We start from the raw sequence: 27,190 nt of genomic DNA, 5'->3' as shown, positions 1-27,190 counted from the left end.
TGTTGACCGGGATGAGTATTATATCCGGGTCTGCTTCTTGCATAGTAGTTTCAGCTGCTGCGAGTTCAGCTGCTATTCTAACTGTTTCTCTTTCTTCATCACTGTCTACCATTTTACCGTCAGGAAGGTTATTCCGTTTGTTTGCAGATCAGGTTTCTTATGGAAACAAAGATTAGATGCACAATATTTTGGAACAGTGTATCCTTCAACGTTGACTAAACCAAGAACCATACATAGGAGTTTCCTCCTGCGAGGTTTGGCGGATATGACCTTTCACCCACTCCAGACGTCTTTGGAGTATTATGGGAAAAAAGGGGTCTCAGTGAAAAAGCACGACTGAGTTACTCTAATGTCTTGCGTTAGTTTTATCGCCTTTCCAAACGTTTGGGCGCCATGTAGTGTAGTTCCTATTATCCCAATAGGCTCTGCGCATTGGAATAATACCTTCAATAGTATAGGCCTAGACCAGACGTTAACTAGGTCTTCTATTGTCGATATTAGACTTAAAGTTTTGGGTTTGCCAGCTAGCTCAGAGTTCACTAGAAACTTTCTCGAATAGGCAAGGAGGAGTTGAACCTCCCTGGATAGACAAGAAGGGATTTAGTTTCTGACAACCATAGAACATGACAACTTTGCTCTCCCCTAATCAAGAGTGTATCTCTAGAGTCGTGTGAAAACAAAAGACAACTTATTTTACTCAGTCAGTACGTGCATTCTTAGTCTCACCAGATTGTAGAGAAAAGGAAGAGACGGGCGTGTTCAATAAAAAGATGGTATTTATTGATCAGTCTCTTTTCTCATACAAGAGAAATGAATCGATATTATCGCAATACTTATGGTTAAGTAAAGTGCATACAATAAAAGCAGAAGTATAAAATAATACTGTAAAAACATTTATATGGTTTCTAAGCCATAAGGTGGTTTAAAATGGATAAAATAGATACATACACATATACATTTGACTAATCGTACTCAACTGGTGTTTCTAACTACGCCTACCCCAGTGTACCTGACCTAAGCCTAATACGTGGGCGGGAATAGAAAGTAGCAGTTTAAGTTAAGTTTGTTTTGCCAAGTGACTGACTCAAGAATTCTCTGCAAGGGGTTATTCAGTTCTGTACCTGGAATTTAGGATGAATGAGGGATGGTATCTCTCGTCTCTGGTCTCGATATTCCAAGCTGCCTGCGAGGGCTGCTCGGAAGCGCCGGAGCTGGATTTCTCGGCAGGAGAAAGCAGCGTCTTGTTCTCAGCGCGTCAGGAAGGCGGGGCTGCGCCAGCGGGGTCTGCTCTGCTCTGGGCTTCGGCAAGTCTGGCTGCTCCGATCTCGTCACCACCGCGTGTGTTTGCTTAAGGCAATACCGGTAATATTTATACCTGTAAGGTGCCGAGATTGACGTAAGGATGGACATAGATACGTCAATAAGGATGTCATACGAGCTGGTCGTTAGCACATTCTTTTGCTGAAGTTCTCGGTGAAATCAAAACAATGGCCGCAGGGTTTTTCCCAGGTTGTCATAGGTTTGATTTGTTTTGAGAACTCCGTATGCCTTATCAGGGGCTGGAGGAATATTGCTTGTCTAATTAGATGGCAAGCGTTATGACCTAATCAGATAACACGTTCCTGTGCCGTGGTGTGGCTTAATCAGATAACGGTTTCTGCATCATGGGATGGCTGCTAGTTAACTTGTTAACCAGAACAGGGTCAGGAATAGGGGGATCGATACAGAACCTATAGGAATACATCACACTACTACAAGTGAATAAATTATTAACAGTGCACTCTCCCATGTTAGTAAAGAAATTGCCCCCCCCCCCGCCCTGGGCTCGGACACTATAGACAAAGTAACTGGAACTTGTTAGTTGTTCTAGGCGGATATATCCTATCACCAACCAATATATAGCCCTTATCAATCAAGATACCCCAGTGTCCTAACCTTGTCCGGACAAACCTACATTTGCCTAGCCTGCACATTTTTTGAGGCCTCTCAAGCAGATGTTAGTACAAATCCAGCTGCAAAAAACGGGAGTATCTGGACACGGTGCACTTTAATGGACTACTGGTTATAATGTATGAGGTCATCCTTTTGGTACAGCATGATGCATTTAACAATGAGCTACTTTTTATTCACAATGTTTTTTTAGTAATAACCTCGGTCTAATTCCCTTGTGTGGCTTAAATGTGTAATGATTTTAATTAATCTGCAGATAAATTACTTACTTACTTCTCCCCATTCTACAAACTGCTTAATAAAATGCTGCATTCATTGTACTGTTCGTGGGATGAAGTGAAATGTTTTACCTCTGTACCACCAAAAATGTTAATAAAGTAATGAGAAAAAAAATGTGAGAGCTCCAGCACACCTTGTTATTAACTTGCGCATCAGGAGGAACAGGCAACACGTAACAAGTTCCTTAGTGTGCATTTGAAACCTCAATATACGTGGAGCGAGGCATTTTTTTCAGTCCAGTTTTGCACTTGCACACATTACCAGTATATGAGTCCAATTATTATTCAAGCCAGATTTTCTTGTTCCAGCAATTTCTACCCGATGCTACTTGCGGAATTGTGTGTGCTAAAAACGATGCACTATGGATAATAAAGTGGAAAACCGGGTGCAAATAACGTTTGATCACATAACTCCCATTACTGACTGCAAAAGTAATGGTGAATGTGATTCAGGGCGTAAACAGGGTTTGTACTGGGGATATTTTGCACGATTACTGTCCAACTCAGGGCTTCTATCTTGATTAATTGATTTCTAACAACAGAAAATATAAGTGATCATGTGAAAAAAGTGAACATTCTTTTCAGGGCTGGATTTCGCGCTTTTAGTGCCCGGTGCGCCACTTCCACCACAGATTCCCTCACCACCACCTTTTAACAATGCCCCTCAAAGCTCCATAACCACTCTTTTTCAGATGTATTTACTTCGTTATATAGCGCCACTCATACTAGTGTATGGTGTCAGAGCACTTTGCATCACACACACATTACACATACTTGACATAGACAATCATAGGTGTGCAAATCAGTGTATAGGAAATGTTACATAAGCCAGAGCACTACAAGGTGGAGGAGTGACATGTCATCCAGACTGGTAGGCAGAACATTTTAAGAGTGCTTGGTTTGTTGGAGAAGCACAAACTCAGAAGTGAAAACGGAACACCATGGCTGGGGGTTCTCTTTAATAATAATAATAATAATAATACATTGCTACATTAATCTATGCTCTAATCTATAGTTTGAGTGTGCATGTATTTCTTTGATGACAGATTATAATTCACTGTTCTATATTAGGATTTTAATTTATAACCTGGGCCCTCCTCCTGCTCCTAAGAACCAAATCAAGAGCTTAGGTGTCTGGCTAGACCCTAATTTGAGTTTCCAAGTACAGGCATGCAAGGTGGCAGCAACATGCTATGGTTTGCTTAGAACCCTAAGGAAGGTTCTGGCCCTACTTCCCCCAAAGGCTAGACGACTCCTAGTCCAAACACTCATTTCATCTCGTTTGGATTACGCAAACGCGGTTTATTTGGGTGCCCCAGTATGCACTTTCAAAATCCTACAGTCTGTCCAGAATTGCGCGGCCCGACTACTGATGGATGTTCCTAAATGTAGTTTTGCTAAGGCTGCAATGCAAGCCCTCCACTGGCTGCCAGTGCATGAGAGGGTTCGGTTTAAGGCCATGTGTATGGTCCATAAGTCAATTACTGACAACGGCCCGGCCCTTCTTCGTTCCATGTTTCCTCGTCATCAGATCCCCCGATCTCTCAGATCTAACCACAAAAATCTACCGACAGTTCCTAGAATCAAGCGGACGCGTATGGGTGGCCGTCGCTTCCCATTCCATGCAGCCAAGTTCTGGAATCAGCTTCCAGATTGTATCCGGATGGAACCTAACCATCTTGCAGTCAGGAAACAGCTGAAGACCTTCCTTTTTCAGTGAGCGGTGTTTTCGTGCTCGGTCTAAAAGCACTGGGATGCCCCCGGGTAGCCATGCGCTATACAAGCACGTAATCATTCATTCATTCTCTTTAATAATAATAATAATAATACATTGCTACATTAATCTATGCTCTAATCTATAGTTTGAGTGTGCATGCACTTCTTTGATGACAGATTATAATTCACTGTTCTATATTAGCATTTTAATTTATAACCTGCAGGTAACAAAAGGATGTCTCTTAGAAAGGCAGTCACCCACAGAACCTTTTGACGCAGCGTTGAGCAGGAGAGCGGCGTCTACAGCTTCCAGGCTGCCGCGGGGGCCGCGAACGGACCGCCGCCCCTTCCACCCTCACCTGGAGGCACTCACCGGGGGCATATTTGAACCGCTCCGCGGGAGACGCAGCGTGAGCAGGAGAGCGGCGCCTACAGCCTCCAGGCTGCCGCGGGGGGGCGCGAACAGACTGCCGCCCCTCCCACTCTCACCTGGAGGCACTCACCGGGGGCATATTTGAACACCTCGCGCCTCCCGCTCCGCGGGAGACGCAGCGTTGAGCAGGAGAGCGGTGCCTACAGCTTCCAGGCTGCCGCGGGGGCTGCAAACAGACCGCCGCCCCTCCCACCCTTACCTGGAGGCACTCAGCGGGGGGCATATTTGAACACCTCGCGCCTCCCGCTCCGCGGGAGATGCAGCGTCGAGCAGGAGAGCGGCGCCTACAGCTTCCAGGCTGCCGCGGGGGTCACAAACGGACCGCCGCCGCTCCCACCCTCACCTGGAGGCACTCATCGGAGGCGGATATAACTGACTTGTACTTTCCGCCACACGGGACACACGCGGGCGCGCCGGGCAAAGGTCGGGCCATCTGTGGCCATCAGGGGCCAGAAGAGGCCGGGCCGGGCCATCCCTCTTGGTGCTGTGATTAAAGGTCTAACGATCTAGCATTCAAGGTAAAACTGCCTTTTGAGAAAGTATTGGTGTTTCACTATTACATCCACACAGCGTACAATTGGGAAATATGTCCACAATGAGTAAAAGGAAGGGGGTAGCTGGCACATTGGATGACTTTCTAATAAGGGCTGAATCGATGCTCTCATATGAGATCCAGGCAACCAAGAGATGGTTATCTCTAGACCTTGTTGGGCCCCACCCACGTTTGTCAATTGGGGGCACAACTGACTCACCTCTGTCGGTCATTTCGAGAGCGACCCCGATGCCTCTGAGCCCGGATATAGAGGTATTAAGTGTTCCATCTGCCCCATCCCTGAATTTTCAAGACTCACTTGCCTCAGCCAGTAATACTCTAGGCAAGACAATTAGACGACGGATTCCGACCGTCTCAGCACTTGGCGGAAAGAAAAACGCACCAAAATCCAATCAGGTGGATCACAGTTGTAAGCTAACTGACCCTACCACAGACGCCCTGGGCAATAATGTTGGAAACGGATTATTGGAGGCCAGGGTCTCCGATTCTATTTCGACCCAGACTGAACTCCCTTCTGCCATTGGCTCTATAGCAACGGACATGGGCATTGAAATTCTGGACACCTTAATGGAAGGTTTTGAATCTAGATTGGACGATTTAAAGGGGGTATTTGGTAAAAAAACTTGATGGTTTATGGAAAGAAATGTCCAAAATAAATGATGTAGCTGCTAACATAAAAAGGGTCGGAGACAGTATAATCGTGTTACAACCCTTGCAGCCTGGCCATATAACTGCTAATAAGCTCCCGCCCCCTATATGTGTAGCTGCCACCACTATATTACCCCAAGTAACGCCAGGTATTATACGCAGCGAGGAGGGTCCCATCGTCTTCTAATAAAGACCTCAATAATACCAGTAAAAGTGTTAGGTCACTACCTGGGAGCGTGCAAAATAACACATGCAAAGAAAATGTAAATCCTAGTAGATTGTCTAAACAGTCCCAGATGCCAACTGTTGATAGAAACAAAGCTATCCAAGCTTCTAGAGAGCCAAATGCTACTGATAATCCAGATGTTTTAGATCTCCCACCAGCCTCCGCACCTTATGTGCTGGTTCTAAGCGGCGTCCATGCACTAAAGAAGGGGCAGAGGGAGTCCTGGTTTGATTTACAAAGAAAATCTGTGGACTGGCTTCACAAGCATAAAAAATTTGATCCATATAGAAGGAAGGAAATAATTATGGCCAGAAGAGTAGGATGGGTAGGCCATTCGAACAAATGCATCAAGGGGGACTGCGTTGTCCTAAATTTTAGAAGGCCCCAGCAGGTTTGCCATCTCTTGTCCATTACTGACGAAACTCTGAACCCCCCCACTAGTATTAGCGCCCTTCCGTTGGGATATTTCTATAAACGACCACCCACCTTCGACAATAATCTGAGGGCAGCTATACCCTTGACTAATAATTATCAAGCTCTCAGTAGCCTAGACCTCCAAGATTGACCATCACAGCTCTTAGATTTTGCGACCAATAGCAATATGCCAGCAGAAAACACATTGAAGGCACCAATTTGTGACCAAGGGAAGAAAGACCTGGTAAATAGAGATAAGGAAGCTAGTCTGAGCGTATAAAGCTGGAATGTGGCAGGTCTACGGTCAAAATTAGATAATACTGAGTGGGTAAAATTAATAAGGGAATATGATATCCTCATGTTCCAAGAAACCTGGGCCACTGAAGATTTATATATTGAGGGATACCACTGTTTCAGGATACCCTCAGAAAAACCCAGAATGGGAAGGCCATCGGGTGGTTTATTTATGGGACTTAAGGTGACAGCTGGGGGAAGTTTTAAAATGATCCCAATTTACAGCCTAAATTTTCAGGCCGTACTGTTTAAAAGAGGAATTCAATTTTATTTGTTAAATTTTTATAATAATGATTTCCAGTCAGTTCAAAACAAAAGCTTCATAAAGCTTTTCGACTTCATCTCAGATTTAGATAACCAATCTGATAAGGGAGTCCCCTTGGGAATTTTAGTAGGAGGCGATTTTAATGCTAAGATTAACGAAATAGGAACAGTGAAGGGCACAGCCCCTTTTGTACAACCATCACTTAGTAGAGGCAAGGAACTCAATGGGCTGATAAAATCCCACAATCTATCTAACGTTATGGACCGGGCAGCAGGTCCTGACATGATAAATTACCCAACATATAGGGGAAGGGGGTGTAGCAACACAATAGATTATATTTTTGTATGCCCCATAATTGAAAAACAGTTGGCCACTGCTGAGGTCATACCTTCTGACTTTGGGGATCATAACTCCATTAAAATAATATTACACACAACTCGTCGGCCCATTTTCCAGATTGAATGCGGGGCAGCCAATTTATCGGTTTCAACTGATAAGTTAAGATTACATTGGAAGGGGGTCGATAATTCAGAATTTTTTAGGACTTTGGTAAATCGTAATATGTCACTTATTGATTCCTGCCTTTCTCTCGAAACTCCACCATTGCAGATGATTGGGGACTTTGGAAAGATTTGCGGGATGGTCAAAACCATTTTATCCAAACCTCTTAAAAAGGCGGCATTTACCCCCAGATGGTTCAACCATGATTGCTCTGGGGCGAATAGGAACCTACGTAGGGCACTGACTATTATCCAAGATGTCCTATGACAGTTAAACGGGCAAGAGAGGAATATAAGGTGGCTATTAAAAATAGGAAGAACGAAGTTTTGACTGAACATTGGGTTAAATTGTCTGATGCAGCTAACCAAAAAATGGTAATATCTTTTGGGCGGCAGTGAGAGAAGTGCGCTTTATGGGTCAGTCACTGACGGCAATTAGCTGCATTTTTCAACTATTTATTCTGTCCCACCCCCAAGCAATTCAATTCCTATCCCAGGCAAACCTACTCCTATAGAGATCAGTATTTCAGAAGTAATTGAAGCAATTAACCAAAACCTGGGCAATAAGGCGCCAGGCCCTGATGGGCTGCCTATAGACTTAATTATGTGGAATCCCGATTTTTGGGCACCCCTGCTTCTGAATATTTTTAATAACTTGACGCTGGCAAAAATACCTGCCACATGGGCCACAAGTATAATAGTCCCGATTTTTCAAAAGGGAGACAGATCCCTACCGTGTAATTACCGCCCCATCTCCCTAACAGGGGCGGTGGGTGACATTTGAAAGTGGTGGGGCGCAAGGTGATTAGCATACAGCACCGTAGCGAGCGAGCGCAGCGAGCGAGCCCGAACCCCTTAAGGGGGGTTTGGGGGGATAACCCCCCCCTAGAAAATTTTGAAAAAAGAGAAGAAAAATCGTGCATTTTCCAAGCAAATTTGAGAAAGCAGGAAGGTTAATAAAGCAATTGTGAAAGTGCAGTTATTACATAAATAGATGGCATAACATAGGTAGCTGCTTATACAGTATAACCACAGAGCTTCATATATTCCGTCCTATTACGCTGCTGAATTCAAACTATAAGACTTGCATGAAAATCTCAGCTCTAAGAGTAGAAGAAGTTGCACAGCAGTTGGGAGACAGCCTTTACAAAGCCCTCTGTCCTACTCGTTTTTTGCACCTTTCTGCCCCCTGTTCCACTCGTTTTTGTGCCCTTCTGCCCTCTGTCCCACTCGTTTTTGTGCCTTTCTGCCCATTAGTGGAGGTTCGGAAAATTTTGAAAAAAGAGAAGAAAATCGTGCATTTTCAAGCAAATTTGAGAAAGCAGGAAGGTTAATAAAGCAATTGTAAAAGTGCAGTTATTACATTACAAACACACACCCACACACAGAGACACGCTTTCACATACAGACTCACCCACACATCAATCCACACACACACTCAGACAGACACCCCCCCCCACACATACACACATATCTAGATAGATTCCACTCTCCACGGTCACTACATGAGGTGCCAGCTCGCTACCACACATGCCTATTCTTTCGAAAAGGCAAATAAAGGATCTAGCATACACACACAGACACACACACTCACACACACATACACACACACAAACACACACACTCATGCAGATTGTGTTCCTGCAGGGAGCTTGCTGTCAGGCTGTTTGAGGCCTAAGTACTTGCAGCCAGTTTTTACAGTCCGTCTTTGTTTACATCTTAGATGTACCCCAAAAGTGAGCACATTCCACCAGCAAAACCGAAAAACCATAAATATTGTAGCAAGGCCAACTCTGAAGCAGTGTAGTCTTACAGGCTAAGGGAAAGATGGAAGCAGCGGGCTCACAAAAATATGGTGGCACTGTGGCAGCCATTGTGTGCTCTTTAGTCAGATTAAAGTGCTTTAACATTAACATAATAGTGTTTAAGTGTATTTAGGTTCCGACAGGACAGGATGTGAGGCTGATGCCAGGCTTCAAGGAACAGGGTGCGTGTAACACAGTAACCCAGAAGACGGCAAGGTGTAGAAAATTGCTGACATGAAAATTAAAATTAAGCTACTGCTTCTCCCTAGCCCAAGCCATCTCAACCCCTTCATGGAATTCACACCGACTTCACCTCTATACTGTATAACAGGAAACAGCCCACAAACTTTCCATTTGAATCCCTGAGGTAGCCATAGTGATTTCTTAATGTTAGCTGCTCAAACGCCATTGCCTAAAACTAAATCAGTAACCCCGAATGTCCAGACGGCCTGTTCCTGGCTCATTCATACCAGTTGTGATATACCCCCAAAATTCATGTATGTGATCGTTGAACAGGACACTTGATTTACACAACACGACAGTCTGTGACATTATGTGTCTGCCAAGTCACACACCCACATCTCCCCTGCCTTATAATGGTTACCTATTGGTTACAAGCTGTATGTATATGGATCATTCTGTCTCTGCAACAGCTTCAGAGCTTCTCCGTGAAGTATGGCAGACGTGGAGAAAACTACCAGGACTGTTGTACATGCTGCTAAAAGTCCCAATGAATTTCGCCTTAACTATTACAATCTAATCAGCAATGGTAAAGACAGCAGGGAATTGTTATAAATGAAGCTGGTCTTTATTTATTGTTTCTGTATGGAGTATTGGATGCCTGTTTTGTGATTACCAAACCGCTGTAGCACAAATAAAGAAATACAACACAGAAACAAAAAACGATGCTCGAAGATAGCCTCAAATTTCTCCTTCATAAACTTTACGAGCTGGATTTCATAACTCACATTATTCCGTTTCTTCAGGGGCCCATTTTCATGCAGGGTTCTTAACTATTAATTTCTGGATTCCCAAAGCACCAGCACCTTTGCCAGCTCGTTATGCTATAGCCTCAATTGAACCTGACCTGATTATACTGATTTGGCATTGGTTCTGTTTTTCTAACAACTTTCCACCTATGAACTTTTAATAAGCAGTCTCTTTCAGTCAGACCCAAAGCACTGCATATTCATAGCACATTCACTGCAGAGTGTGTACAGGTGACGTTTATCAATAATCTAAGCAGCCCAATAAAACAGGAGGAGCGTGAGCATTGCTCTCACTTACAAGCTGAGTATAGCATCCTCTGGCCCAACACAATTGAAAGCTATAAAGAACGCTTGTGTTTGGAAGAAATGTGCAGCCCCCTTGCACCCCAGATGAGTCCTGATCCAGCTAAACTTGGCATATAAATGACCCAAGAGAAGCACACTTCCTGTTAGAAGAGAGCATGAACCCACTCATCCAAAATGATGGGGGCTCCCTGCAGTGTGTCATGAGGGGCCTCGAGTCTCCCAAATCTGGCTTTCGGCCAGGGCTGGAGTGTACGAGTGCAGTTGTGTACCTACAGTGGGTTCAGGGGCCTGCTCTACCCCCCTGCACTCCTGCACTCTTTCTGGAAGTCTGCACAAGTTTATCCGACACAGTAACCAGAGTACAAAACTGTGAAAGCAGCGACAAGCCCCCTAGCAATGAGCAAATAAGGCAAACCACGCCCCAATTTGCATGACCTAAATATTTTCTACATATATTGCTTCGAATGAGGCACACATAACAGAAACCAAAACTCTCATTAGCAGTTGCACAGCCTTCTCCTGAAAGGAACAAAAAATAACTTTGAAAAAGATACAACGAATATAAAGTCTCAGATGCTGACCTAGTCATTTGTGAAACTTCACTCAGAGAGGCCAAACATGAGAAGGAGGCTGTAAACATCAGAAACCAGAAAGCTGAGTAGGCCTGTGTACAACATGGACACAATACAAGACAAGATGACAACTAATGATGAGGCATCATGGTGTTGGCTATTGCGGTGGTTTTAAAGTAAAGATACATTTGTTATGCTTTTTCATATTAAGAAGAAACGGAATGTCAGGAAGGTGTACTCGTCAGTCAAGGAGCCATAACTCCATATCTTAATTTCAATAAGCTTCCTTAAATGTTCAGTTCAGAGTGCGCCAACTGTACATAACAAAATCCAGGATGCCTAAACATCCTACAAGAATAAAGCCCGTTTTAGTTTATGCTATGAATCAGGGTGGACGGGCCCATGCATCTGGGTGTGCCGTGTTCATCACTGTGCACTGCCCTTGAACCCGATGGTGCAGTGCCTTTGATCTACTGTGACCCTGGAATTGAAGTACACGAGTGTGACTGTGCAGTGCCTCTGCAGCCGAGCGCGCAGTGCTAGTATGAAGTGCTCCAGGACATGAACAGTCTGTGCCACTGAGTGTACAGCGTTCTCGAGTATACAGTATCCCTCGGGCGCAGTGTCCCATTAACTGAGTAGCGTGCCCCTACATGTACTGCTAGCTCCGTACAGTGCTCCCCAGTACTCGCTGGACAACTCCCGCACGGCTACCAGTACAAGATCGTCATACTACATTGCTGGCTGCTTCTCAAACTGCCTTTGGTTGTGCATAAAACCAACCCTGTAGGCTGATAGGGGGAACTCAAAACCTATTCATTTTTTGGCCTCTCTACTGAGTGGTGATTGTGATCTTCATTGGCTTTATGGTATTACTGTTCTGTCTACTGCTCTTCCTCTATCCTATTACATTATGCGTTTCACTCCATCGCTCCTGTTTGCCCTTGCTGTCATCGCCCACTCTATAGCATTATCCTCGCTTCCATCTCCTGCACACTCGTTTACAGTCATTCCGTTTCACTCTCTTTTGCACTTTCCTCTCACTTTCATTCTGTTTCCCACTCCTGAGTTTCTCCCCTTTCTTTGCTTCTTTTTATCTGACTTCCTCTGTCTCCTTCTCCTTCAGCCATCTGTTCCTCTCGCAGTAGTGGCTCCTCTTCCAGATACTTCTCGTGCCTGGCTCCTGCACTCACTGTGTCTCCGATTAACAGCCAGGCAGCGGCTTGCTTTTTAGGCAATAGGACGTGGCATCCTATGACTTGTAGTATTGCAGTTCAAGTTGTAAGTGTGGGCTGTAAACCAGAGCATGCACAGCCTTGTTGAATAACATGCCAGACCTGTCTGAAGGGCTCATGGTGATATGGGGGTACTTGGTAACTGGGCAGATCTGATGTGAGTGAGCAACACGGGCCATGGGACAGACACATGTGCCTCTATGTGACCTACCTAGTGCAGAAGGAGCTGTAGAACCGAGAAGGGAAGTGTGCATTGATTACTGAGCGTCAATCACAGCTCTCGAAGGACCCTTGTTGAGGTGCAGCTTCACATAAAAAGGAACACTTCTCAACTTCACGTTCTTCCAATGTAGATTAACACAAACTTTGACCTGTGTGCCACTATCAAGAGACTGGCACACTGAAACCTGCCTAATGCTGTTTCTAACGACCCTGGCGGTGAGTTGCTTAGGGGCCCAAATGAAGGCAGATACTTAGCATTAAACGAAAGCCAAAACTATTATCATTGTAAATGTATGCTTTTGAAATACCAGTGTATGAGGTTTATTTATCCTTTTTCATTCATACCTAAACATTTGGTCCACAATTCTTCTCTATTTTGCTCTTTCTCATTTTCTTGTTACATTAGGTGGTTTTCACATAGAGCCCATGTGCAAGTTACTTAGCGCCCTGGTGCTTTTCCTTGAAGACATACGTGTCCTTGCAAACAGAGTCGTCGGACCATGCACAATATATGATGAGAGGGGCTGTGAAGGATGATGAGTTTCATCTGCGGTTTACATGGCATTGGCCCTTTCCCTCACTCTCTCCTGCTCTCATCTCTCCCACCACCTCTCACCCACCTTTCCATGACATTATCTTGTTCACTCTGCCTCTCCTGCCTCTTGTCCACTCCTCTCTTTCTATACCATGACCCCTTCCCCCAGCTCACTTCCTGCTCATCACTTTACTCGTGCATTCCATTTGCTCTTTCCCTTTTTTCCACAGTTTTTCTACTTCTCACAACCTTTTCGCTCGTACTCTTTTTCCCTCTCTTGTATTGTCATCTCAGTCTCGTGTCTCTCGCCTGTCCACCTTCTCTTCATCTTCCTCTCCTACTTCCGATACTTCCTCTGCCTGGCCCCTGCCTCTCATCACTCCTACCGGCCCGTGTCTCCATTTACCAGTCAGTGCAGAGGCCAGAATAGCTTACATGTGGCCCCAAATCATTTATGACAACTTCAGCAGTCCCTTGCTTTTCAGTCAACATCACAGTGCATCCTGGGATGTGTAGTTTCGCTTTCAAATTGAAGAATTCCATGAGTTTTGAGCACCTGCTTACAAAATGGGCGCATTAACATGCCAGTGTTGCCTGAAGGCGCCACTGGTGACATGAGGCCACTTGTTGGCTGTTGTCCTGAGCTAAGGTGAATGGCAACACATGACACTGGCACAGCCCCCTGCACATCACACACACACAGTCAAATCATGAGAAAAGCTTGCACTGCTGAATCAGAGTGTGGTGAGCTGAAAGCATTCCACCATTTATGCGTGTAATGTGCTGCAGCTGGTGCCGTTATTAAACTCTTCCATAGAACACAACAACTCCAGGGTCTCTTCACCAGACTCTAAACTGTCCATGATAGTGTTAAGGTTTAGGTTGGTGGTATTGTACTAGGATACGGCGCCTCAGGGGACTGTACACCTTACTGTGTTTGTATTCTATCTCGGGAATGGTGCTATAAGGAGAAGAGAACCACACTTCCTCTTCTAAATTAGGCCAGGCCTAAACAGTATTCGGACACTCCTTAGCACACATTACAATATTCAGCACAAGTTTGCATGTTTGTATTCCACTCATACATAAGTTACGCAAATTAAACAAAAAAGCTTTTGAGGTCCTTGTAATTCAGATTGTTCTGCAGGTGTTGTTTATTATTTTGATCGATGTCACAGCCAACACGTGTTTCGTCAGTAGGGAATGTAACCCTTGACTTTTTCAAGGCTATTTTCCTCGAGTGTTCTTTTTTCTTCCTTGAGGTGATAATTCCAACCCTCGAAGGGGTATCTGTTAGGGGACCTCGGTTCGTTTGTAGATTGATCTTCCGTTATATGCCACAGTATCGGTTTGTTTAGAGGCAGCTTTCGCTTTTCTTATTATCGCGTCCTCGAGTGTCCCCGCTGCTCCGTATTTTCGGGTGCAGGTCCATGATAGTGCCATGCATGACCAAAACAGCCTCTGTTGACTTCCATTTCAATACTGAAAACTCGCACATGACACTCAGAAACTTTCAAAAACAAAGCGCTTATTTAACATTACCTTTTTTCCTTCTGTATTTGAGCTATTCATTTCTTCAATGCTCCTTCCGTATATCTTTCATCCCTCCACTTTTCCCTTACGGTCCCTAATGCCCTTCTGTCACTTCCCTTCCTTACTTTCTTCCTCATTTTCAATATTCACACTTTTTTTACAATGATATGAAAATGCTTATTAATGTCACAGTTATGCGCATTTGTTGAAAAACAGTCCTGTGCAACGAGTCCCACAGTTGTAAATAGCTCTCTGCTGCATGTTTATGTGGCAAATATGTGAAAGGCTCGGCTCGTGCACAGACTCTAAAGAGTCAGAGCCGACCCGGCTCGGCTCTGCTCTCCCCGTTTTTTTGTTGCCTCACTCACCGTCACCGGGCATGCTCCACTTGTGCCAAACAGCCGCCTGAGTTTCGCGCTGCCTCTCCACGCCAGCTGAAGCGGGGAGACTGATTAACATACTGAAATAAATCCAGCAGCTCGCCTCACTTCATGCACAACAATGGCAACACATGACACTGGCACAGCCCCCTGCACATCTGCTTTCTGCATCCGTACAGGAGGCGCCCTTCAGGAGGGAACAAAGTAATGTTGACACACTTTTATTCACAGCGCTCAAGTAACACTAATTTGGAACTTTCACACGAACTCTCATAACTTTGGTCTATTTTATGTTTGTTATTCCTCTGAAATAAAAAGAACATAAACATAAACAGAGTTGATTTGAAGGTGACAACAGTTAAATAATGGGACATTCGCCAAGAAGTAACTTTAAAGTATATGCCCAAATCTAGTGGACTACATTGAAAAAACTTTACCTCTCCAACGCATGCCCTGGCTCAGACAAAAAGTTTATCAGGCTGATGAAGTCGGACATCTGGTCTGTTGCTTGCTGCTGCCTGCGCGCACGTCGAGCCCCGGGCCTACACTAGTAGAAAGAAACTACTTCTGAAAAGAAACGTCACGGCGCACGCACGTCCAGAATGGCCAATCACTGCATGACTTCACATGCTGAAGTCACAGTGATTGGCCATATGCACTGCGGCTGAGGCACTGTGCCACCAGGGGGGCACAGTGACTACTCGCCCTGGCGCCGCTTTGGATCCCCGGGGGCTCTACGGCCAGGCTAAGCAGCACCCCCTTCGGTCCCTCTACAGTCAAGGTACCAGCGCGCATGCTCAGGCTAGGTGAAAGCCAAGTTTCCTCATGCGCAGTACTGCTGCTGGCCCTTCTGCAGACCAGCCAGCCCCACCCCCTGCGCACTCTCCGGATTCAATCGGGTGTGTCCCGGATTGAAGCGCTGCGGCTCGTATATTATTGTGCTGCTGCAGGCAAAATTCACAAAAATTATTTAGCGGTGCATCCAGGCTTAGTGGGGCTACGCCCCTACGCCCTAATGGACGCACCGCTGCTGCTCCCTAATAGATAACACGCTTAAAATTTTAGGTAGAGTTCTCTACAATAAGATTATAGATTGGACAGAAGCCAATAATATTTTAGACCCCTGTCAGCTGGGTTTCAGAGGAAATGTAGGAACCAAAGAATAATGCCTGAACCTGAACCTAATTATTGGCAAATATGCTATCGCCAAAAAATCCCCGGTCTGTATGGCTTTCATGGATCTGTCCACAGCCTCTGACCTAGTCAATAGGTCAAAGCTGTGGGCTATCCTTTTGGCAGGGGGCCTTGATGAAACTTTGGTGAATTTTCTGGCTTTCTTGCACAGAGACCTTAAGGCCCAAGTAAGACTCGGGATGGGTGGAGAGGTCTCGAGTGTCATTGATATCGGCAGTGGGGTCAGACAAGGATGTGTGTTGGCCCACCTGCTTTTTATCATATATATCAATGGCCCAAGATGTTCCATATATTAACAAAGAACCCATCCCTGTGCTGTTTATGCAGACAATGCAGTTCTTATTGGCCGTGCAGCTAATTCACTGCGCCTCCTTGCCTAAAATGTTAATAGTTATATGAAAAACTTAGACCTACGGGTACATTTAAAAAAATCATTTTTAATGAGCAGTGGCCCGGGCAAGCATATTCTACGCCCAATTATCATTGATGGCCATAAGATGACATCTGTAAAATCTTTTGTTTATCTGGGATTGGCCTTTGCTGCGAACAGCTCCTGGAGTGAGCATATAGCTCACGCCAGAAGCAAGTTCTCAAAGGCCACCAATTCGATTTTAAGTATACCTCGCCCTAAGACTGTAGGTGCACTTTTAGCTGTACAGAAAATTTACAAACTCCAGTATACCCCGGTGGCTTCATACGGTGCTGAGATCTGGGGAACGGCTAATTGCGTCCCTATACAGAAGGAAGAGAATAGGTTTTGCAGGAAACTACTGAATGTCCCAATTTCAACCCCCCAATATGTATGTCACCAAGAGCTTAACATCAATTTTATAACCGATTTTATTCAGGCACGTCCGGCACTTATATGGATTGCAGTATGGAAGAACGAAGCAGCTTCCTTGACACAGTCAATAATTAAGGACTGCTTACGTTACGATAAGTGTTTAGATATCCCATGGCTGAGTGGTGTGCTGGGTAGCTTGCACAGTATAAAGATGGAAAGCATCTTTTGGGACTCCACACTTGCGGCCTTGGTCACCAAAAAAGAATTGCAGAACACACTGTATACCCTCTATGAGAACGAGCGGGAGATTATAGAGGTTAGGAAGACAACTGTGCATGATTATATGGCTATTGAACGGTACAGTCACCCACTCCATAAATACCTGTCTTTACCCATGAGCCATTGGGAAACTAGCTTGTTGTTTCATCTGAGAGCCGGCACAAATAGATTTTCGTTCTGCTTCCCACTTGGTTATAGCCCAAACTCAAATCTCAACTTGTGCCTTGTGACGGGAGGAGTCAGCAAACCATTACGCACTTCATATTTTTCTGCAAATACTATACCAAATATTTTAAACAGTTTTTATGCTCTTATTTTAACAAAAAAAGACCAATCTGTTTGGAGGTAGCATATCGACTAATGATAGAATTAGATGACGTTTATCTTATTTTCCGTACTAGTACTTTTTTAAAATTTGCAGTAAGGGTGCGAAGATCCATGATGGACCCTTGATATTGCTACATAAAATATGCTAGTAAATTATTTTACTTTGTATGTACTGATACTCTGTATAGTTCTGCACAAGTCACTTTAGTATCAGTATATTGGATATTTTACTTATTTTTAAACTAAATTTGGTTATCTACTGTGATATACTTGTTTTGTGTGCTTTTATGGGTACTATTGTATCTGAATAAAGTTGAACTGACTGACTGACTGAACCTTTTTACATTATATGCACTTTGAGATCTGCAGGGTACACGTTCTTTGCAACAGGCTTATTAATTCTCTATGCTATGTTATGAGCAGTCAAAACCACAACTAGACAAAACTCCGATCTTTTACCAGGAAGAACACTAATAACTGGAGTTATCTTAAAATTTTTATTGTTGCCTGGACATTGCTGGAGGCAAGGAACGGGCAGCAGGTGCTTTTAAAAATTACAAACGCGGCATCCCCTGAAGTCAGCACCGGGTGCGGTGGCACCGGTCGCATCACCCTAGAGCTAGGCCTTATTCTTTTACCAGCTTCAAAAACAAAACTGTCTCCATTTTATAGCAAAAAAGAAGCCATTACGCCCAACTCTTCTCTAGACAAATACATCATCCTTCCTTTATGTACCACATCCATTTGATTAGGAAATAAAATGTTGTGGTATCAAACAGTGCTAGTATACTGTGAAAGTTCTAACTTGGAAAAGGGGACCTAGTGTGGAGTAGGAATTTTAAATAACCAAGCTTGCAATGTTTACAAAGAATAGCTCGAATTGTCAGTAGGATCACAAGAATGCACGTTCTACATATGGAATGTTAGATCTACATTTGGGTTGCAGTATGCGTTGTAATGTAATAAGTAAAAGAGACTGTCATCTCTGTGCTAAGGTGCTTAGATTAGTTTCTTAATAGAGGCATTCTGAAGTCAGAAAGCGAAAGTAATAAGAAAATTATTCCACTAATGATTTGTCATATCTTATTACAAGTGAGCAGCGCAGGGACATAACGCAGGCCCCTACAGCGCTGGGGAGCCCCTATTCAACTCGGGGCCAATGTATATCTGTGAGATATGAAAGACCATGGCCGGACTGGGAACAGCAACCAGCCCTAGCAATCTGCTCGGAAGGGCCCCGGTAGCGGGGGCTGGGGTGCTAGTGAGAAGCACCGCTACCGCTTTTGTCTTAGGGGGCCAATATGGCAGCACTGCTGAAAAAACGGCCTCCAGTAACACAACCGGCCCCCACCCTTCTTGCCCACTGGGAAAATACGGGGGGGGGGGGGGGGGCGTTACGACAAGTCCGGCCCTGAGGGAGACTTAGGGGCCCCTTATCACATTTTGTATTACGCTCCTGGACCAGCAATGCTTAAGCACATGTAGGCTTGCCCTCTGGGTCTAAGGTCTCCCTTCTACAGCCTCCCCTTCACCAAGGACGGCCTCTCGGACCCTGCTTCGCCAGCTCCATTGGTTCCCCATACGGAAGCGCGTACAGTTCAAGGTGCACTGTATCATTCACAAGGCCTTGTCTAACTCCGGCCCTAGTTATCTGTCAGATAAATGTATGTGTGCCTAGAATCAAACGGGCCAGGCAACGTGGGAAGGCCCTATCTTATTTGGGCCCCTGCCACTGAAACAAGCTCCCTGCACAACTAAGACAATGCACCGAACATCTCCCTTCCAGGAAACAGCTTAAGACCTTTCTGTTTACCTCCGACCCTTAGTTGTTAGGTCCCTTCTCACTCAGCCCGTCTATAGCGCAGAGATATATAAAATATATTTATATCTATAGATATAAATAAATAAATAAATAAATATGGGAGTGAGTCATGCACCACATGGCTTTAAGCGCACCGCCACCCAAGCTCACACACCGGGTTGAGCTATTGAGCAATCACACCTGGGTGCTGACATATATTCAAACTATAAACCCCCTCTAACCAAATTCCGAGAGACCCCACTCAACCAAATCCTAATGGCATCTTTTGATTCACAGCTAAAGAGCCTTTAAATGCGCTTTTAGGCTCTCTTAAATCGGATAAGACTTGTAGGCGTTGGTTGAAAAAAACTGAACAGAAGGATGAAGGAACAATTTTGAAATGCTCACCTAACATGAACCTCGGATGCCACATCCATTAAATCTCCGTCCCCGTTCCAAGGGAATACTGCCTCTGTGGAAAGAGCATGTAAATCCTTGTTTCCTCCTTCATAATCTCCGCCGCAAAGACCCTCCGTGCTTGGACACAGCTTCACTTCCTGAACAGAGTGGGTTTCCACAAAAGAAAAATCAAACTGAAAAAAAGACAGAATTATGTTCAAATGACTCCCAAATACGACCGGCACTAAATATCAGCGCGCTCATTTCGAAATAGTTTCTACTCAGATAAAACGTCCAACAGCATTTTAACAGCAGGGCAAATATATTTAAAGTCTATAATAAACCCGCTGTACTTCCCTTGCAGCAGACAAGCGAGACGTCTTCAGATTATAAAAGAGCACAGTACAAGGAGGTGGTAAACGACAGGAATGGGAGGCAGAAACCGTGTAAAGATGACCAGTGACTGCTGAGGCATGGTCCCATGGATTGAAAATGCCAATGTTTGTGCCTCTAATGTTTGGGGTCACCCCTAGCACCAGGCTCCTGCCTCGCCTCACCTCACCTCATTCAAGTGCCAGCCGCGCCCTTTGAGACAGAGTAAACATGGAGCCCTATAAAAAGTAGCACTCCTTATGAAAAACCCAATAACTGCAAACAAGGTACGGTTTGAGGGTTGTGAGCAGAGCATTCATGGACTGGGAGCCTGACACATCGGGTAAAAAAAGCTTTGACCTGTTTCACATTGCACTGAGCGAGTGATCCAGTCCTTCTCAATGAGGGGTTGGAGCAGGGAGTTCTCCATAAAGAAAGAATGCAATAATTAAGGCCAAACTGTAAATTCCATCACTTTAAAGGTAATATGCATATATTTGCTAAAATGCTAAATATTGTACAAGCAGCTTTGAAGGGGAACTAAAGAACATGAGCTTGCCAAAGAAAGCACAACTGCTATTTCTCCACACCATCAAATCATGTCAGTGAGAATACTGTGCGTCTGATATAGAACAGTGACTGCATACGAGGCAAATATACTGATGCCAGGAGCAGTGCCCACCAGGGGGAAAAAAATCTCCATAAAACCTGTGCCAGGAGCAATGTTTCCTCTAATTTTTTTCCTATGTGTGCGGCAGTGTAACGTCTCTGTGCGCTGCAGCCAAAGCTATGTGCGCGAGGAACCTGTCTGTGCATGTGGGTGCAGCGACAAATATCAAGTGCAGATTGTGTGAGTATTCATATTAATCGCAGCACCATTCATGTGCTACAATTAACATGAATACTTTCTCAGAGGCAACCAATATGCCTCGCACAGAGACAGCTTTAGCGGTGGTGGCGGCCTGTACGACAACGTTTATCGGCGCCCCCCATGATCACCTCTGCCAGTGATTCCCTCACTATTACCCTTCAACAGTGTCCCTCAAGTCTCCATTACCACATGCTCTGAGATGCATTTAATTAGGTTTATAGCGCTGCTCATACCAGTGTAGGGTGTCAGAGCACTTTACATCACACACACATTGTACAGAGACAATCATATGTGTGTAAATCAATGTACAGTAAATGTTACATCAGACAGAGGAATACAAGGTGTAGGAGTCACATGTCATTCATACTGGTGGACAGTATAGTTCAAGAGTGCTTGGTCTGGAGAAGCACAAACTCAAAATTTTAAACATAACACCATATTTAAGGGTTACATTTAATATTAAGAATAGTTTTTTTTTACAGAAATTAACCTATTTGGCAAGGTTAGAATAATGAAAGGGTGGGAGGAAAAGCATAACGCTATAATAATATTATACCTTGCAGTTTGCATGCAGCTCTTTGATGACGGTTATTAACTCACTGTTGTATATTAGGATTTTAACTTATACACAGCAGTGAACACAAGGATCTCTCTGACAAAAACACCGACCTCTTTACGTTATAAGCACTTTGTGATCTGCACGATACACGTACTTTGCATCAGGCTTATTAACCCACTGTGCTACTTTTGGTTGTGTCAAAACTTCCACTAAACAAAACTCTGATCTTACTCCAGGACCCAAATCTCTAAACCACCACCTCTCCTTTTACACCCTGACCAGACATCTCTGCTCCACCCATCTGGCCCTGGCCACTGTCCCAAGAATCCGCCAATGCTTTTTTTTGGACGGTGCTAGCATCTCGGTTGCACACCCCTGCAGGGCGGTGTTTCTTGGAGCTGCAGCATGCAGTGATTCTGAAAGCACACATGTGCGTGTAGACTTGCTGCATTTCTTTTTGCAACAGAGCGGGCCAGATTGTGCGCATGCGGGCACCTTACAGGGAACAGTGATGTTGACCCTCACTTGTTGGGGCTGCCCCTTATTGTTCGTGCCTTTATGGCACCACCGCTCCTTACCTAAGAAGATTGCATTGAGAGAGTGTACTGAGGCACAGTGACCTGCATTTTGAGCACTGTGCTAAAGGAGGCAGGCACTGGCTGAAAGTCCTGATCCCAAGTCCACCTTTTGTCTACTAGGTAGTCAGTGATGTAAGCAGGGGAGTAGTTGTTGATGTTAATATTCCATGCCATTTGTCAGTTGTGAATGCAGTCTTGGCTTTTTCTTGTTTTGCTTCGAATACTCCTACCTGCAGGCCAGCATTAACACGGGCAAAAATAACATTACAAGCAGAAAAATAAAAAGCAAGAGCCGTAACAGCTGTTCACGCATGAGATTGGAGCTGTGATTTCTGCGTGCATGATCTCATCAGTGATGGTTAGTCACTGGAGGTAAAGTGTGACACCATCATTGTCATGTTTAATGTTAATTGTAAGTTCACCACAATTAATAAGGGTCACATTCCATTTTTGTGAAATTATATTCAACCTTCAACATCCCCGGCTAACGTTTGCACACCCCTGCAGGCCGGTGAAAGCATATGTGTTCTTGTAGACTTGCTGCATTTCTTTTTATAACAGAGCAGACCAGATTGTGTGCGCTCTAGTCCCAAAAGAAATGCAGAAAGTCAACAAGCACACGTGTGCTTTCAGAATCCCCTGAAGGCACATGTGGTACTTTTAAACTTGTATCCTGTTTGTCATTTGTTAAAAGGGCAGGGCTGCCTGGAAGATTGAATGCCTTTGTTAAAGTAATCGTGTTAATTGCAGCGCATGATGGGCGCTGCAATTAACATGAATACTTTGACAAAAGCACACAATCTGCTCTTTTAACAAAAGAAATGCAGCAAGTGCAGGAGGCACTTGCTGCTGAACTCACCTGTGCGCGCTTCAAACACCACACTGCGCGCTCGAGATGAGATAGGTACGCTCCTGCACATGCGCGCATGTTACAGGGAACAGTGGCCAGGAGTAACAATAATAGATGTAACTACTGTGCGAGGACACAGCCCTCACTGATGTTGCAATTCCACTTAACAGATCAAATGTCTGTTACACAAAATGACACACCAGCAGATGTTATGATATTATATGCCAAGGCACTGTCATCATATGACAGGGACCAGCCAATAAATAGGAGTGTTTGTCAATATTCAGAATTACTAGCTATTGCAGTGTTCATCTGAAGTATTTCAAAGTGTTGCTCACATAGGCTACAGTTCAGTCCAATTGGCAGGGTGATCACTGATGTTCGATAGACCTCAATGGTTATTTGTTTATTTCCTTTGTGCAAGAAAGGATATGGCTGGAGGGAGTGTCACTGGCAGTCTGCCACATAAGTGCATTCTTTACAACCATGTGTGTTTTTTTTATGTTCAGCCGAATGTCCTAAGCATTCCATTTGTTCATGTTTTACTCTGCTATTTTCATTACTTCTGGAACCTTTCTTGGGCGGAGTACGATTTTTAGGTCGAACCTGGGCAGCGCATGCGCTGCTCTGCGAGGCATGCTGTATTCAAGGTTGGACTTGAAGCTCCACCCACTCACTCTCTATCTATATTTTTCAGTGATTGCGTTATTGTCCTTAGTGAATGCTGGCTTCCGATTCATTAATAGGCTTGTTAGTCCCTCCTTAGTACCACCTTGTCTTCATTTGTAACCTCCAAGGAGGACTGGCCCTTTTACTTCTGTTGTTACACGGTATGTCTTATTTAGTCTTTAAGCACTGTTTTCTTTAATGAGTGTCTCCTACTGCAGGCAAGAAATGCTTTCTTGCAACATTCAGCCCACCATGTGCACTTTCACTTTCCAAACAGTCGGGGACAATGGCGGACCCTACTTTGAAATGAAATGGGTCTCGCAGTTTGAGCTATCGACATTGTAAATGACAATGCCATTTATTTATGTGTTCATTATCAAAACAGAGAAATAAAAGCCAATGCCAATAGCTCAAACTCTCGCAAATGCGTGACCTATTGCATTGTCGTTGTCACTGATCTGTGGCTCCTGGACTTTTGGCCGCAAGAAATTACCTTCTCCTCCTAATCTTTACCCATGACTTCCTTTTACATGAAAAAGCTGGAGGTACAGAGGAGATCCATTCTGGTTCAAGAGCATGGATATGGCCGGGTCCTCTGAACTAGCGCTCCTGCTCAGACCCTGGTTCAGTACTGCCTTCCTTGAGAGAATACATCAATGCTGCTCCTCCGATACCACATGGTGCAATGTCTGAATTCGGTAGTTTCACCAGGGTTCTGCGTTTTAATTACCTGCCACCTTTCTAAAGCAACACATCTACCACCGGATATATATTGTTCTCTTTTTGAGAACAGTAGTCCATAATCTTGAGATACCCATTTCAAGAGGGCCCCATACCATTTCCGGGTTTTATGAGGGTGACTACAGACAGTACCTTTAGAGATTAATCTGCTTCAGAGTGCGTCACAATGCTATTGGTAGCTTTTGTTTAATGCAGACCTCTTCCCGTCCGCATTATTCTCCTTAATTACTTACTTTAGCTATCTCTTGTCCGTTGCATTGTTCCTATGTTTTTTTAGAGGTGTTGAAGCGTTTTAAAAAATGTTTTATTAAGGCTGGTGAATGGATTGCTTGTTGCCTGTTGAGATTTGTCTTTCAGAGAGATCTGTGTTTTTTTGGCACCATTGTGTGTTGTCATTTTACACTCTTCCAAGTTTATCTCGGAACAATGGAGAGGTTCCGGAGGAGGTTTACCCTTAGTATTCTTCACGTAAAAAGAAGGAAAAGGACAGAAAAGAGCTGTTATCAGCTATTTATTGGAAGGGCATCATCACAGTTTGAAAAGCCCAAAGATGCAGTCTCCCACTAAATCACACTGAAACGCCTTTGGTAGGAAACCGGACCAAACCTCACCCCGAGGAACACCTCAATTTGAAAAAAGCATGAAAAAGGCCAGAATGCCCAAGAGAACTTGGTGCGAGCTCTAGTATGAGGCTCCAATTGGAACCTTGGGTTGGAGACATGGTGGGGCAAGTGTAAAAAAAACATTACAGCAAACAAAGTACAAGACACTAGGAGCACTATGCGACCCACGACTAAGTGCAATAAAAAGTGAAGAAGTACTTTTAGGAGCACATGGAACTCATACTACTTCATGAGAAAACAAATCTCTTGTTAGGAAGAGCTCTCTAAAACTGTCACCAAGAGAAACAAGCATTGACAAAGCCAGGAGGTCTGGCTTTGTTCGCCATCCTTATGACTTTAGCAATTCCTGTTTTGTTCTCTCATGGTTATTGCAAAACGTTATTGCTGGGGATGCTGCCAGGCCCTCATCAATCGAAAAATCTGTGAGCAAAGGAAAAACTATTTATTTTTTTACTCAAAAGACACACTTTGCCATAGTAGTCCCTGATACTAAAGGGAACTACTTTGTGTGTGGATGTGCTCTTTGTGAAAGAGCAGCATGTTGTAAGTCTCAGTGAAGTCAGACAACAGCTAAAGGGGCTGTGAGTGGAAGAAACATGTGGAAGACAGATAGATAGATAGATAGATAGATAGATAGATAGATAGATAGATAGATAGATAGATAGATAGACAGACAGACAGGTAGACAGACATGTAGATAGTACACAGGTGGACCAGTAGATAAACACACAGAGAGGAAGATTGATAGCTAGGGTTGAAAACACAGATGTTATGTTTTATTGATTTGTATAGCGCACTAATCACCAAGAGGGTATCAAGGGGCTTGGGCAGGTGTGTAAGTTTGTGGTCCCCAAGGTGCTCATACGAACAGCCAGATCTTCAGCTTTTTGCAGAATTCAAGAAGTGAGGAGACGGCTCTGATGTCTTGAGGGAGGTCGTTCCTGTTGGAAAGGTGATCCCAGGGGAGACAGAAGATGTCTGACTGACCACCCCGAGACCCACCAATCCTCGCTGGAATAGGCCAAGCGCCGTCGAGAGGCCTCCTCCGTGAGGTCCCTCTCCTATAAACGTAACAGACGAGCAACCCCACCACCACAAAGGGACACCACACGAGGGTAAATTCTCAAGAGTCTTTATATAAGGAGTAAAGGCAAATTCTCGCAGCAATATACAGGCAAGGGGTCGAGGGACCCTTAAAGTCTTGGTATCAGGGAAGAAGGGGTAGCGGGACAGTCTTGGTCCAGCGGACACTAAGGTACCCGGCGCGCAGCTCTCAATCCTTGAGCTGGGGGGTGCAAGGAGCCGCGACAGCGTCAGCAGGGCTCGGCGGATGGTTCAGCGTGGTCGGGCCGCGACAGTGTCAGCAGGGCTCCGAGGATGGTTCAGCGTGGTCGGGCCGCGACAGCGTCAGCAGGGCTCCGAGGGTGGTTCAGCGTAGTCGGGCCGCGACAGCAGGGCTCCGAGGATGGTTCAGCGTAGTCGGGCAGCGACAGCGTCAGCAGGGCTCCGAGGATGGTTCAGCGTAGTCGGGCCGCGACAGCGTCAGCAGGGCTCCGAGGATGGTTCAGCGTGGTCGGGCCGCGACAGCGTCAGCAGGGCTCCGATGATAGTTCCAGGCACAAGAGTTCTTATCAGGGTCAGCCGCGACGAGGTCAGCAGGGCTTCGACTCCAGGATACAACTCCTGTCTCAACCCAGGGCTCGCCCAGATACAGGACTGGAGTCCTTTGATGTCCGGACCCTCGCGCCTGGGGGCCAGAGGGGCCGGGATGAGGGTGTCCAGACACCCATCAGGGGCTGGAGCCAGCACCCAGGGGGACCGGGGGGCGATCGATACCAGGCGTCCGGGGACGGCTGGAGGCCCATCGAAACTCCCCTTCTCGTAGATCTGTCAAGTGGCCACTCTACCACCTGGGGGGATCTTGGTGCCTCGATGTCGGGGCTTCGCTAGGGCCGCGGCCGAGGTCGGGCCGAGGCCACGTGCTCGGGACGTGATGGTCCCAAGATGGAGTCGGGCCTGAAATGGTGGTCCGGGGTGGTAGCCGGACCTGCAGGGTTGGGCGCGTAGGTTTCGCCCGGGTGGTTGCTCTCGTCGAGAGTTCGTGGAGGGTAGTGCCAGGGGCAACAGTGGGTCTCTGGAGGGCCGATGTCGTCCCGGGCCCGCCATGCAGGAGGAGTGGGACCACGCCACGAGGCCGGGTCCAACAGTTCCATGTCGTGGTCGTCATGTAGTAGAATGAGCAACCTCCAGTTTGGTTTTGTGGATGCGGGGAATGTGTGCGAGTGTGGC

At 45.2% G+C, this 27,190-nt stretch overlaps 1 protein-coding gene across 2 annotated transcripts in view; it reads right to left on the bottom strand.

Moving 5' to 3' along the window:
* LOC144823403 (ceramide kinase-like protein) overlaps nucleotides 1–27,190 on the bottom strand; it is a 534,328-nt gene that overhangs the window by 145,102 nt on the left and 362,036 nt on the right. For both annotated transcript variants that reach the window (XM_078681879.1, XM_078681880.1), the window contains exon 10: nucleotides 19,648–19,832. In XM_078681879.1, the coding sequence (XP_078538005.1) occupies nucleotides 19,648–19,832 (185 nt within the window). The remainder of the gene's footprint in view (nucleotides 1–19,647; nucleotides 19,833–27,190) is intronic.

The sequence above is a fragment of the Lissotriton helveticus genome, chromosome 3_1 (assembly GCF_964261635.1).
Source record: "Lissotriton helveticus chromosome 3_1, aLisHel1.1, whole genome shotgun sequence".
In the NCBI taxonomy this organism is placed as follows: domain Eukaryota; kingdom Metazoa; phylum Chordata; class Amphibia; order Caudata; family Salamandridae; genus Lissotriton; species Lissotriton helveticus.
This window is presented reverse-complemented; position numbering and strand designations above follow the sequence as displayed.